Below are 12,020 nucleotides of genomic sequence, written 5' to 3' on the forward strand. Positions count from 1 at the left end.
GCTGACTGAACAAACTAAGTGTGTGCACTGAACAGCCATCCATGTATTTTTCTATAACTGCTTAAGTCCATCACAGGCCCAAAAAAAGTGTTTTTCAGTTTATTTGTGAGTCGGTTGTGACTTTAGAAACATAAATAATGCCCCTTTAACCCTTTGTGCGGTCTTAACATTGTGTTTACTCCCCTCGACCCGCCCTACCAAAGCCCCAAAATAAAGCAACTTAATTGAATTTTAAATCCAAAATCTATTTTGTATGATGAAACCACCTGTTATTTATCTAATCAACTCAATTCAATACATTTTTTATCATGTATTTTTTGTTACACAATACAAAATCAGCAGTTTTCAGGATTACACTTTTTTTTTTTTTTTGGTCAGTTGGACCAACAGTTTTCTTGTTTTCTCAGTTTTCTTTTACATAATAAAGGTTTATTATTGCTATAATATAAATGTGAAGTAATTACTTCTGAATTAATTATATTGAAAGGGAAAAAAAACAGTGAACTTTTTTCTGGTGTTTAAATGTTTTTATAATTCACGGGTCAAAAATGACCCATAAGACCATCTTTGTACCCTAGTGGTGTACAGCCCACATGGAAACATAAACAAAAATAAAGTGTGACTTTTTCTAATGATGGGGGCCCTTTAGGTAAAGTCATAACATTTCAAGTTGGAAAAGGATAGTTTAAGGTATTTTTTCTGCAGCTAAACATGGTGGTGGCTCACTTTGACCCGCAGGACAACAGGAGGGTTAAAAAATCTCACTCTTTAAAAATGTAAATCAGCCTTTAGCACTTAACTCCTGTCTTCTCTTGTTATAATAAGGGCTCGTGCCGCCGGTCTATTTTCGGTTCCTTTTCCTCCCGCGGTGGAGGTGCTTCATTAAGAGTTTGGAACGTGCAGACGGCGATGATGAAGAGTGAGAGGGCAGCCGGCGCCTCCACGTGTCCGCGCACCAACTCAGTCACATGGACCGACAGAGGGACACATGCAGTGAACACTCTCCTCATTAAGCAGCAGCATGTCAGCACACACACCGATTATCTCACACCAGGGGCGTGGCTACGGGAGGGGCACTGCCCCCCTGAAAAATGCCCGGCCTTTAACTCATTGGCTGCCAGCCATTTTCAGTGCAGAGCCACCCATACTGCCAAGTGTTTTTCAGTATTTTGACTGATTTTCCAAGACCCACAGAAAAGTGTGTCTTATGACTATGTACACACCGAAATTACCAAAGAAAGAGTAGACTCTCTTCTTTCATCAGGGAAAAAAAGTTTGTTTCTACCATTTTCAGTCCTTTAGTAATAGACAGTAGAACATAGGTTGGTTTCACCAAAATCAGCTGTTTGACTCAAAAAATGGAGAAAACAAGCTCTTTTTTTGTGCATAGTGGCACTGCTGCCACCTAGCGGGTAATTTTGCCAGTATATTCTCTGTTTAGTGTTTACAAGCCTAAGATTTAGTGACGAACTCCACTAGATTGTCCCCCAGCCCGCTCCGTTAAAAAACGCAATTGACGTCTACAGACGTCTTTGGCAGTGAACGTTTTTTTTTAAATTGACGTCTATAGACGTCAGTGGCACCGAAAGAGTTAAAGAAAACTGGCCAGAAAAAAGGCCACAATTTATTATCTCTGTTTGTGTTTTAAAAAAGCATACATCTGCAAAGTTTATAGCTTTATTTAATTTTTTGTTATCGTGTTTTTGTTATACAACAAAAACATTTTCGGATGTTTTTGTTGTATGTAATGATCTGAAATGTAGACTTAATGAAGGTAATAAAAAGCTGGAGTTGGCTGGATGTCTCGCCCCAAAGTATCTACTTGAATTTAAACCCTCAATGGAGAACGTGGAGCATGTTAATTAAAATTAAAAATTAAAATTGACGGTCATGATTTATGCTAGTGTGACCATATTTTCATTACCGAACTGAATTATTACTATTATTATCATTATTATTATTATGACTACTATTACTATTATTATTACTATTACTACTATTATTATTATATTACTATTATTATTATTATTATTATTACTACTATTATTATTATTATTATTACTACTACTACTATTATTATTATTATTGTTATTATTATTATTATTACTGTTATTATTATTATTACTATTATTATGATTATTATTATTACTATTATTATTATTATGATGCTTGAAGTTGTAGTAGTGGTTTTCCACCATTTTTTCAGGTATTGTTTTCTGCCCCCCCAGATGAGCTAACTGCCCCCCCACACATGCCATTCTGGTCACACCTCTGCCTCACACACTGATTATCTCCCCCCGTCCTCTCACACACTGATTATCTCCCCCCGTCCTCTCACACACTGATTATCTCCCCCCGTCCTCTCACACACTGATTATCTCCCCCCGTCCTCTCACACACTGATTATCTCCCCCGTCCTCCCTCTGCCCTGCTCCACGCGCTCAGCTGGACTCTCTCTCTCGTTCTGCATGAAGTCAAACTGCTGTTGAGGCTCTCGGCTCTCTCCGGGCAGCATGGAGGCCGTGGCCCTTTTCTCTTTCGTGGCATCGGAAGCAGACGAGATCAGTTTTCAGAAAGGAGACGTTATCAAGGTAAGCGGGAACCCGTCGGATAATGAGGCATTGAAAGTGGTTTCCCTGCGTGTTTGCGTAGAGTAATCGTGCGTGTGCGTGTGTGTTCCAGGTGACAGAAATGGAGGATGATTCATGCTGGTTCACAGCAGAGGTCCAGGGCAAGCGTGGCTTCGTGCCCGAGAACTACATTTCCCTCCTCCCTCATCCGTAAAGACACGACTCGTGCACTTATTATTCTGGAAGAATAACAAACTGGTTCAGCCTCTGGCACTTTTCATAGATTTGATATCTGCTCATTTGTTTCCGAAGTCAGTGGCTTTGAATTTTTTATCCCAGTCAGATTGCGCAATTCCTAGAAATTTGATAAGCCATAAGAGCTGGAAGTATTTGGTATTTCACAAGATATTAAAGGGACAGTTCGCCTCTTTTGACATGAAGCTGTGTAACATCCCATATCAGCAACATCATTTATGAACATCTTCTTACCCCCTGCTGCGTCCTGTGAGCAGAGTTCCAGCCTCGTTTTGGTGTTGATGAAGGTAGTCCGGCTAGTTGGCTGGGGTTTAAAAAATAAAGCGTTTTGCTTCTCAGAACAATATGCGTTCAACAGAGTAATACATTTGCATCACAAAATGGTTCTCCAGGAAAAAGTCAGACCTCACAATCTCTTGGCACTATTTTCTTTCCCTTCGTATCACTGCCTGCTGTGCAGACCGAGCAGCAAACACCGTAACAGGCGCGGCTGTCGGCAGGCGTCTTTCCTTTCCTTTTGTTTCTTTTTTTCCTTCTATTTCTTTTCTTTCCTTTCCTTTCCTATTCTTCTGTCCTTTCCTTTCCTTTCCTTTTGTTTCGTTTCCTATTTCCCTTCTATTTCTTTTCTTTCCTTTCCTTTTGTTTCCTTTCCTTCTATTTCTTTTCTTTCCTTTCCTATTCTTCTTTCCTTTCCTACCCTTTCCTTCTCTTTCCTTTCCTTTCTTTCTATTTCTTTTCTTTCCTATTCTTCTTTCCTTTCCTATCCTTTCCTTCTCTTTCCTTTCCTTTCTTTCTATTTCTTTCCTTTCCTTTCCTTTTGTTTCCTTTCCTTCTATTTCTTTTCTTTCCTTTCCTATTCTTCTTTCCTTTCCTACCCTTTCCTTCTCTTTCCTTTCTTTCTATTTCTTTTCTTTCCTATCCTTTCCTTCTCTTTCCTTTCCTTTCCTTCTATTCCTTTCCTTTCCTTTCCTTTCCTTTCCTTTCCTTTCCTTTCCTTTCCTTTCCTTTCCTTTCCTTTCCTTTACCTGCCGGTCTTACTTTTTCCTGGAGAACCATTTTGTGATGCAAATGTATTACTCTGTTGAACACATATTGTTCTGAGAAGCAAAACGCTTTATTTTTTAAACCCCAGCCAAATAGCCGGACTACCTTCATCAACACCAAAACGAGGCTGGAACTCGGCTCACAGGACGCAGCAGGGGGTAAGAAGATGTTCAGAAATGATGTTGCTGATATGGGATGTTACACAGCTTCATGTCAAAAGAGGCAAACTATCCCTTTAAGTGTTCTTTTCTCTTTATGCCTCTCTGTTGGGCAACAACGATTTACATAACAGAGTTGATGTTTAATTCAAGCACAGCTGTATTAGCTCAGGAGCAGGAGATAAGTTCTTTTTTTTTTGTCGTAGGTGGTTTGCAAGAGACGTGTCGAGACTGGAGGCCGAGCAGCGTCTCCGCCGGCAGGACTCCGGAGTGTTCCTGGTGAGGGAGAGTGAGTCGGCCCCAGGAGAGTTCTCCCTCTCTGTTAGGTCAGTGAACGCACCACACTTATCCACACACACCTCAGAATTAAATGCTTAATTCGTCCAGGGTGAATTAAGCATTTAAACTCTGTTTAAATCTCAAGATAGCATTCTTTTTCTTTTTCTTTTTTTTGTTGTCAAACACTTGGATGAAATTTTAGAATAGAAAAATACTTTATTCATCACCCAATGGGGGAAATTCAAATTAGTCAAGTAGCTCAAAAAAATTATTAATATTTACAATGATTGTATTTTAACAACAAAAATAATAATACAACAATAAAAAAATATAATAAAAATACTACTACTAACTAATAATAATAATAATAATAAATGACTAAATAATTACAAAAATGTAATAAAATAAAAAAATAAAAAAAGAAGCTGTACAGTTTAAGCAGCACAATGAAACACAATATCGCCTCATTTCGTTGTACATTCACTCAGATGTTTGTTATGCACTGGTTATCCACGTGTGCTTGAGTGTGTGTGTCGGGGGGCCGGCAGAGAGGAAAAGTCAGACCATTTTAATACGCTCTATGAGAATTGGTTGCACTAAAAATATCCTAGAGAGCACAGAGAGAGAGAGTGTGTGTGTGTGTGTGTGTGTGTGTGTGTGTGTGTGTGTGTGTGTGTGTGTGTGTGTGTGGGAGAGAAGTGCTATTTGGGTCAGTCAAAGTGACGTGGGACACATTTAATCACTGAGGGTAAATTAAATGTGTTCAATAATCGGGGCATTGCGTCACACCAGCCGCTCTTTATTTATACACACACACAGGTACGTTATGCAACCGACTTACGGCACAAACATGCATCTGCACACCGCACACGTGTTCATCTTTGAGGCGTAACATCTGTCTGACCACAAGAGCTGAGGAGTAAGGAGTGTACTTTATTCCAGACGGTGTCGTACAGAAAGTGATCAGCAGAGGGCGCGGATGCTCCACAGGAGTAAGTCACACGCCTGTAAAAATGACTCATTCATTAGTTTCTAAAACACACTGCACGCCATGATCTTACTCACTGTCTTTGAGAGATTAATTCAGTTCAATTCATTTTTATTTATATAGCGCCAAATACAACAAATTTCATCTCAAGGCACTTAAATAATAAAGTTCAATTCAAGCCAATTGGAATTCAATTCATTGTAATCATAATTATTTACAAAATAATCCAATTCATTCATATAGAGCCAATTCAAAAACAGTTTCCCAGCTAAGGAAACCAACAGATTGCACCGAAACGTGTCTTCAGTCCAATCTCCCGTCCTGAGCGTGCCTGAGGCGACTGTGGAGAGAAACGACTCCCTTTGAACAGGGAGAAACCTCTGGCAGAACCAGACTCAGGAAGGGTGGCCATCAGAACCAGAACCAGGAAGAAACCTCTGGCAGAACCAGAACCAGGAAGGGTGGCCATCAGAACCAGAACCAGGAAGAAACCTCTGGCAGAACCAGAACCAGGAAGGGTGGCCATCAGAACCAGAACCAGGAAGAAACCTCTGGCAGAACCAGAACCAGGAAGGGTGGCCATCAGAACCAGAACCAGGAAGAAACCTCTGGCAGAACCAGAACCAGGAAGGGTGGCCATCAGAACCAGAACCAGGAAGAGTGGCCATCAGAACCAGAACCAGGAAGAGTGGCCATCAGAACCAGAACCAGGAAGAGTGGCCATCAGAACCAGAACCAGGAAGAAACCTCTGGCAGAACCAGAACCAGGAAGGGTGGCCATCAGAACCAGAACCAGGAAGAAACCTCTGGCAGAACCAGAACCAGGAAGGGTGCCCATCCGCCTCCACCAGCTCACTGGAAAAAATGCCCCCCCAAAAATAAGTAAAATAACAACAAATAAAAGACGTTTTTGCTTGAAATAAGCAAAAAAATCTGCCAATGGAACTAGTGAAAATCGGCTTGTCCAGATTTCTTGAAATAAGATGTGATATTTAGGACTTTTGAGATAAAAGTGATCTTGAAATTAGCTTAAAATCCTCTTCAAATGTAAAAAAAAGCTTGTTTCATATGATATGTGACTCAAAACAATTTGTTTTCAAGACTTTTTCATTTAACAAGATATTCCAGATGTATTGTCTTCAAACAAGTCCCTATATCTGGCTGAAATGGTGCTTGTTAGGCAGTTGTGTCTTATATTAAGTGTAATGAGATATTTGGACTAGAAATGAGACAAATATACTTGGTAAGACTTTGGTTTTTTCCAGTGCTGGGGTTTGAGAGGACAGAAAAGAGGGGACAACAAACACTGTAACACCATTCAAAGGATATCTGTTGGAACAGGGAAACACGAGTGAATGACCACAATAATGTCACATGTACATAATATCATTTGAGAAATTAAACGGGGGAAAAAGAGAGTAAAGTGAGGAAAGGTGTGACAGATGAGGCCCCCAGCAGTCTGGGCCTATAGCAGCTTAACTATGGGATGTTTCAGGATCACCTGAGCCTTCCCTAACTATAAGCTTTATCAGAAAGGAAAGTTTTAAGCCTGGTCTGAAAAGTGGAAAGGGTGTCTGCTTCCTGTCTCAGCTCTATAGACGCGTATTAAACTGCGTGCCACAAAATAAAGCGCACTTGTTGTTTAGATAAAGTGTGGCTGCTGCAGAACACACACATTAGGACACCTTGTCGAAGGAATGAAACACCAAACCTTAAAACAAAACCAAAAAATTTACGAGGAAGTTTGCTGACAAAGGTGTGGCTCAGTGAGAGGAAAGTCTTGAATACATTGGGGGTGTTGTGTTTGTAGGCTGGCGCCAACTGAGCTGATTATATCTCATTCAATGTTGGCAGGTAGCACAGGTGACCTCGCTCAGCAGAGAGTGTGGATGGAAGCTGAGTTCAACATCTGGGTGCAAAGAAAACACCGTCTACCATCTGTTGTTAAAGTGATACTCCGGAGTAGATTCACCCTGGGGTCATTTGAACCGTGACATCCAGCCAAGTAGCCCACCCGCAGTTTTTCCGATCTAGGCTGAACATCAGCTGAGTTACTGAGTTATCCCGAATAGCTTAGTACAAGCGCTAACGGACCCTGGCAGTATCTCCAAAATTACCACACTAAAATCACATGCCATGACACCAAACTTCTACAGTAGTACAAATATGGTCTGTACTCACAAAACGATGCATTTGGAAGTTTGTACATAGTCCAGGAGTTTATTATTATCAGCACAAGCCTGATAGCTTCTCTGCAGCTAAAGCTGCGTCGACGTCACTTCCTTGATCTGGGAGCTTCAAAGTAAGATGAGGGTTGATCTACTACTGTAGACAACAAAGTATATGCTATATTCTACATGAATTTTTATGTTGAAGAGTTGTGAATTTATTTTATCAATGGAGAAATTGAGCAGCCTTGCTTTGTTGTCTACGCAGCTTTAGCTGCAGAGAAGCTATCAGGCTTGTGCTGATAATAATAAACTCCTGGACTATGTACAAACTTCCAAATGCATCGTTTGTTGAGTACAGACCATATTTGTACTCCTGTAGAAGTTTGGTGTCATGGCATGTGATTTTAGTGTGGTAATTTTGGAGATACTGCCAGGGTCCGTTAGCGCTTGTACTAAGCTATTCGGGATAACTCAGTAACTCAGCTGATGTTCAGCCAAGATCGGAAAAACTGCGGGTGGGCTACTTGGCTGGATGTCACGGTTCAAATGACCCCAGGGTGAATCTACTCCGAACTATCACTTTAACAAGCACTGCCATCCCTCCACCTTCACCTTTTCCACCCAATCTGCAGTCTCTGTCCTCCTATGTCGTCTGAAAACCGGTGATGAGACGTTGGGGATTGGAATTTGTTGCCGCAGCGAGGTCTCAGTTAAAAGAAAGACAAATTGTGTTAAAATGCACACAATTTTTCAGCGAATGGTTTGGACTTTTCTGCTTTTCGTCCTCGACGTGTCCCCTTCAACTCGTCTTGAAGAAAAAGAAAGAAAGATGAGTTAAAAGAAAGACAAATTGTGTTAAAATTAGGGCTGGGCAATGATTAAAATGTTTAATCTAATTAATCACATGATTTCCCTGATTAATCACGATTAATCACATTTGTACGCAAAATCCAAAAATGAATCCAAAAGTAGTGTATAGCCTTTAGCATTTAGTTTTATTTTAAATGTGCTGCCATATGAATGAAAGTGCCATAACATTTGTTGTGCAAACACACTTTTAACATCAGCATCTTTCTGTAGTTTTTATGTAGAAGCCTCGCTCCACTGTCTGTTTCCTTGAATGACTTGCTGCTATCAGTTGTGTGTTTTGCCTTTAAGTGATATTTTAGACTGGAACTACTACGCTGAGAAGACAATTCAACTTGGCAGAGTTTACAGATGACTTTGGTTCTGTCGACTCCGCCGTCTGGAAGAACTTTAACATGAAAATGGCCGAGTAAAAGTTCCGTACCCTTCTCCATGTTTGGTGGATCCGCCGATTACTTTCTTTTCCTGTTCCACAGCAGACAGCAACAGACTTTTACAAAATAAAAGCCTGTGAGCAGGAGACTTTTACAAAATAAAAGCCTGTGGGCAACAGACTTTTACAAAATAAAAGCCTGTGAGCAACAGACTTTTACAAAATAAAAGCCTGTGAGCAAAAGACTTTTACAAAATGAAATAAAAAATAAAACCTGCGTTAATGCGCGATAAAATATCTATCGGCGTTAAATAATTAACGAGTTAACGCGATAATAACGAGTTAACTCGCCCGGCCCTCGTTAAAATGCACACAATTTGTCAGCGAATGGTTCAACTCGTCTTGATTTTAAGGATTATTTTGGGCTTCGGAGCTACAAAATGCAAACAGCTTTATGATGGCATGGTTACCCATCATCATGACAAATGTTAAAAAGTCACAGCTGAATCATTCCAGCAGCAAAGAAAGTCAAACCAGCGTAAAAAAATCTGTGTTTATACAGAAGAAAATCTGAAGGAGAAAACAAAGAAAGAAACAATATGTCCACAGCTACTGCAGCAGGCAGAGCAGTATTCTGCAATATCACACATGTAGATATAGCAATAAGGACCATTTTCTTTATGTTGTGCAGCCCTTTGTACAAAGTGTGTGAGGTTATAGTTTGTTTATCTGAAGCTGCACTATAGTTACATACATTTTGTAGTATAGGCTACTGTGCAAAAATCTTTAGCCACCCATCATTCCTAATGTATCAAAGAAGTCAATATTTGATATGAGCCTCTCTGACAAACATTCTTGTAAGTTCTTTAAGAGGTCTTCAGGAAAAGTTCCCCAGGCTTCTGTAAGGATGTTCACCAACCGTCTCTGGATGTTCTTAAATGTAAAGGCTTAACTTTGTCCTTCTGGGTTTGGACTGTTTCACTTTCTCACTGTGAAAGTCTTTCATCGCCTGTGGTTCCAGAACTGCAGCTCCAGTTTTTACGAGTGGAATTCTTCAGCAGCTATGGGATGGATTGGCATGAAATTTGGTCCGTTCAGATCAGAAACCCCTCCTGACAGAGATGGGGACTCAAGTCACTGTGACTTGGACTCAAGTCGACTCGAGTCGCTGTTTTGATGACTTGTGACTTGACTTGACATAAAATATAAGACTTGAGACTCGACTCGGACTTGGAAGTTAAAGACTCGGTACTTGACTTGAGACTTGAAAGCTAAGACTTGGGACTTACTTGAGACTTGAAAGCTAAGACTTGGGACTTACTTGAGACTTGAAAGCTAAGACTTGGGACTTACTTGAGACTTGAAAGCTAAGACTTGGTACTTACTTGACCCTTGAAAGCTAAGACTTGAGACTTACTTGAGACTTGTGTGACTTGGTCCCATCTCTGCCTCCTGATTATTTGTGCCTCGTTTCCCACGCTGACAGAGTTATGCGCAGCATGACTTTGAGGATTCCTGAATACAAAGAAACAGAGGAATGAAGAAGAAGAAGAAGAAGAAGCATGTGCCGGAGCGCACATACCGGCCATTCTTTTCTCCACTTTGTTCTTTCTCATTCTGCAGCTACGGCGACAGGGTGGAGCACTTCAGAGTTCTGGAGGGGGGCGGTCAGTACTCCATCTGGGACAAGTCGTTTGGCTCCTTGAACCGCTTGGTGGATTTCTACAGAGCTCACAGCATCGCCGTGGAGAAGGCGGTCTGCCTCAGAGATCCTCCGTCGTCCCTTCATCTGCAGTCAGATCCCGGACGGAACCCCTACCCCAGCCCTTATAAAAGCAGCTCTCAGGAGCCGGCGCCCCCGGCGCGCCTCCATTCCCACGCAGAGCGAGATCCTGCCCCACGGCTGCTGAAACCAGTTTTGGAGGTATGAACATCCTTTCTCTGTGTGAACAGTTTGCACACTGGAATAAAATGCCTCTCCAAAAATAAGTAAGAAAAACCCCAAAACAAATAAAAGACGTTTTTGCTTGAAATAAGCAAAAAAATCTGCCAATGGAACTAGTGAAAATCGGCTTGTCCAGATTTCTTGAAATAAGATGTGATATTTAGGACTTTTGAGATAAAAGTGATCTTGAAATTAGCTTAAAAACCTCTTCAAATGAAAAAAAAAAGCTTGTTTCATATGATATGTGACTCAAAACTATTTTTTTTCAAGACTTTTTCATTTAACAAGATATTCAAGATGTATTGTCTTCAAATAAGTCCCTATATCTGGCTGAAATGGTAGTGTCCCTATATCTGGAAAAAATCAAAGTCTTACCAAGTATATTTGTCTCATTTCTTGTCCAAATATCTCGTTACACTTAATATAAGACACAACTCCCTAACAAGCACCATTTCAGCCAGATATAGGGACTTGTTTGAAGACAATACATCTGGAATATCTTGTTAAATGAAAAAGTCTTGAAAAAAAATATTTTTGAGTCACATATCATATGAAACAAGCTTTTTTTTTTCATTTGAAGAGGTTTTTAAGCTAATTTCAAGATCACTTTTATCTCAAAAGTCCTAAATATCACATCTTATTTCAAGAAATCTGGACAAGCTGATTTTCACTAGTTCCACTGGCAGATTTTTTTGCTTATTTCAAGCAAAAACGTCTTTTATTTGTTGTTTTTCTTACTTATTTTTGGAGGGGCATTTTTTCCAGTGTATATCTGGCTGAAATGGTACTTGTTAGGCAGTTGTGTCTTATATTAAGTGTAATGAGATATTTGGACGAGAAATGAGACAAATATACTTGGTAAGACTTTGATTTTTCCCAGTGCATTTCTGTTGGATGCATCTAAGTGTCTGACGTCTGTGCGTAGAAACCTCGCCTGGCTCATGCCCTCTGCGACTACACCCCCCCTCAAACCGCCCGCCTCCACTTCTGGCGTGGTGACATCATCGAGCTGCTGGACTGCTCGAGCTCCCTGACCTGGCGCGGACGCTGTCGAGGCCGAGTCGGCATCTTCCCAGCAGATTATGTCCAACCACTGTACCATTAACACCTTATCAGGCCTTCACTTTACTCATCCAGGGACTTTCATGCTCAAATGATGGTCAAAAAGAGAACAAAAGTCTTTCTGATGGTGTTTGTCCTTTTTTTGATTAAAGTCCTTTTTCCAATTAGCTTGTTAGGCCAGAAAATACTAGCTTTTAATGACGCTTTTGCATGTTTATGATCAAATCAAATCAAATTTATTTGTATAGCACATTTCATGTACAAAACAGTTCAAAGTGCTTCACATAAAATAAAAGCATTGCAGCAGG

General features: G+C 40.5%; 1 protein-coding gene across 1 annotated transcript; it reads left to right on the forward strand.

Moving 5' to 3' along the window:
- Nucleotides 1-2,402: 2,402 nt before the first annotated feature.
- Nucleotides 2,403-12,020, forward strand: LOC142379187 (GRB2-related adapter protein-like). Its single transcript, XM_075464320.1, has 5 exons — nt 2,403-2,591; nt 2,683-2,780; nt 4,234-4,353; nt 10,329-10,629; nt 11,576-12,020. The coding sequence occupies exons 1-5, from the start codon at nt 2,514-2,516 to the stop codon at nt 11,753-11,755; spliced, it is 777 nt and encodes a 258-aa protein (XP_075320435.1). The 5' UTR covers nt 2,403-2,513; the 3' UTR covers nt 11,756-12,020.

Source organism: Odontesthes bonariensis, chromosome 4 (genome assembly GCF_027942865.1).
Source record: "Odontesthes bonariensis isolate fOdoBon6 chromosome 4, fOdoBon6.hap1, whole genome shotgun sequence".
NCBI classification, from domain to species: domain Eukaryota; kingdom Metazoa; phylum Chordata; class Actinopteri; order Atheriniformes; family Atherinopsidae; genus Odontesthes; species Odontesthes bonariensis.

Coding starts and splice junctions, on each gene's coding strand:
- LOC142379187 (XM_075464320.1), top strand. CDS start 2,514: ATGGAGGCCGTGGCCCTTTTCTCTTTCGTGGCATCGGAAGCAGACGAG. Junction 2,592..2,682: donor AGAAAGGAGACGTTATCAAG/GTAAGCGGGAAC, acceptor TGTGTGTTCCAG/GTGACAGAAATGGAGGATGA. Junction 10,630..11,575: donor TGCTGAAACCAGTTTTGGAG/GTATGAACATCC, acceptor GTCTGTGCGTAG/AAACCTCGCCTGGCTCATGC.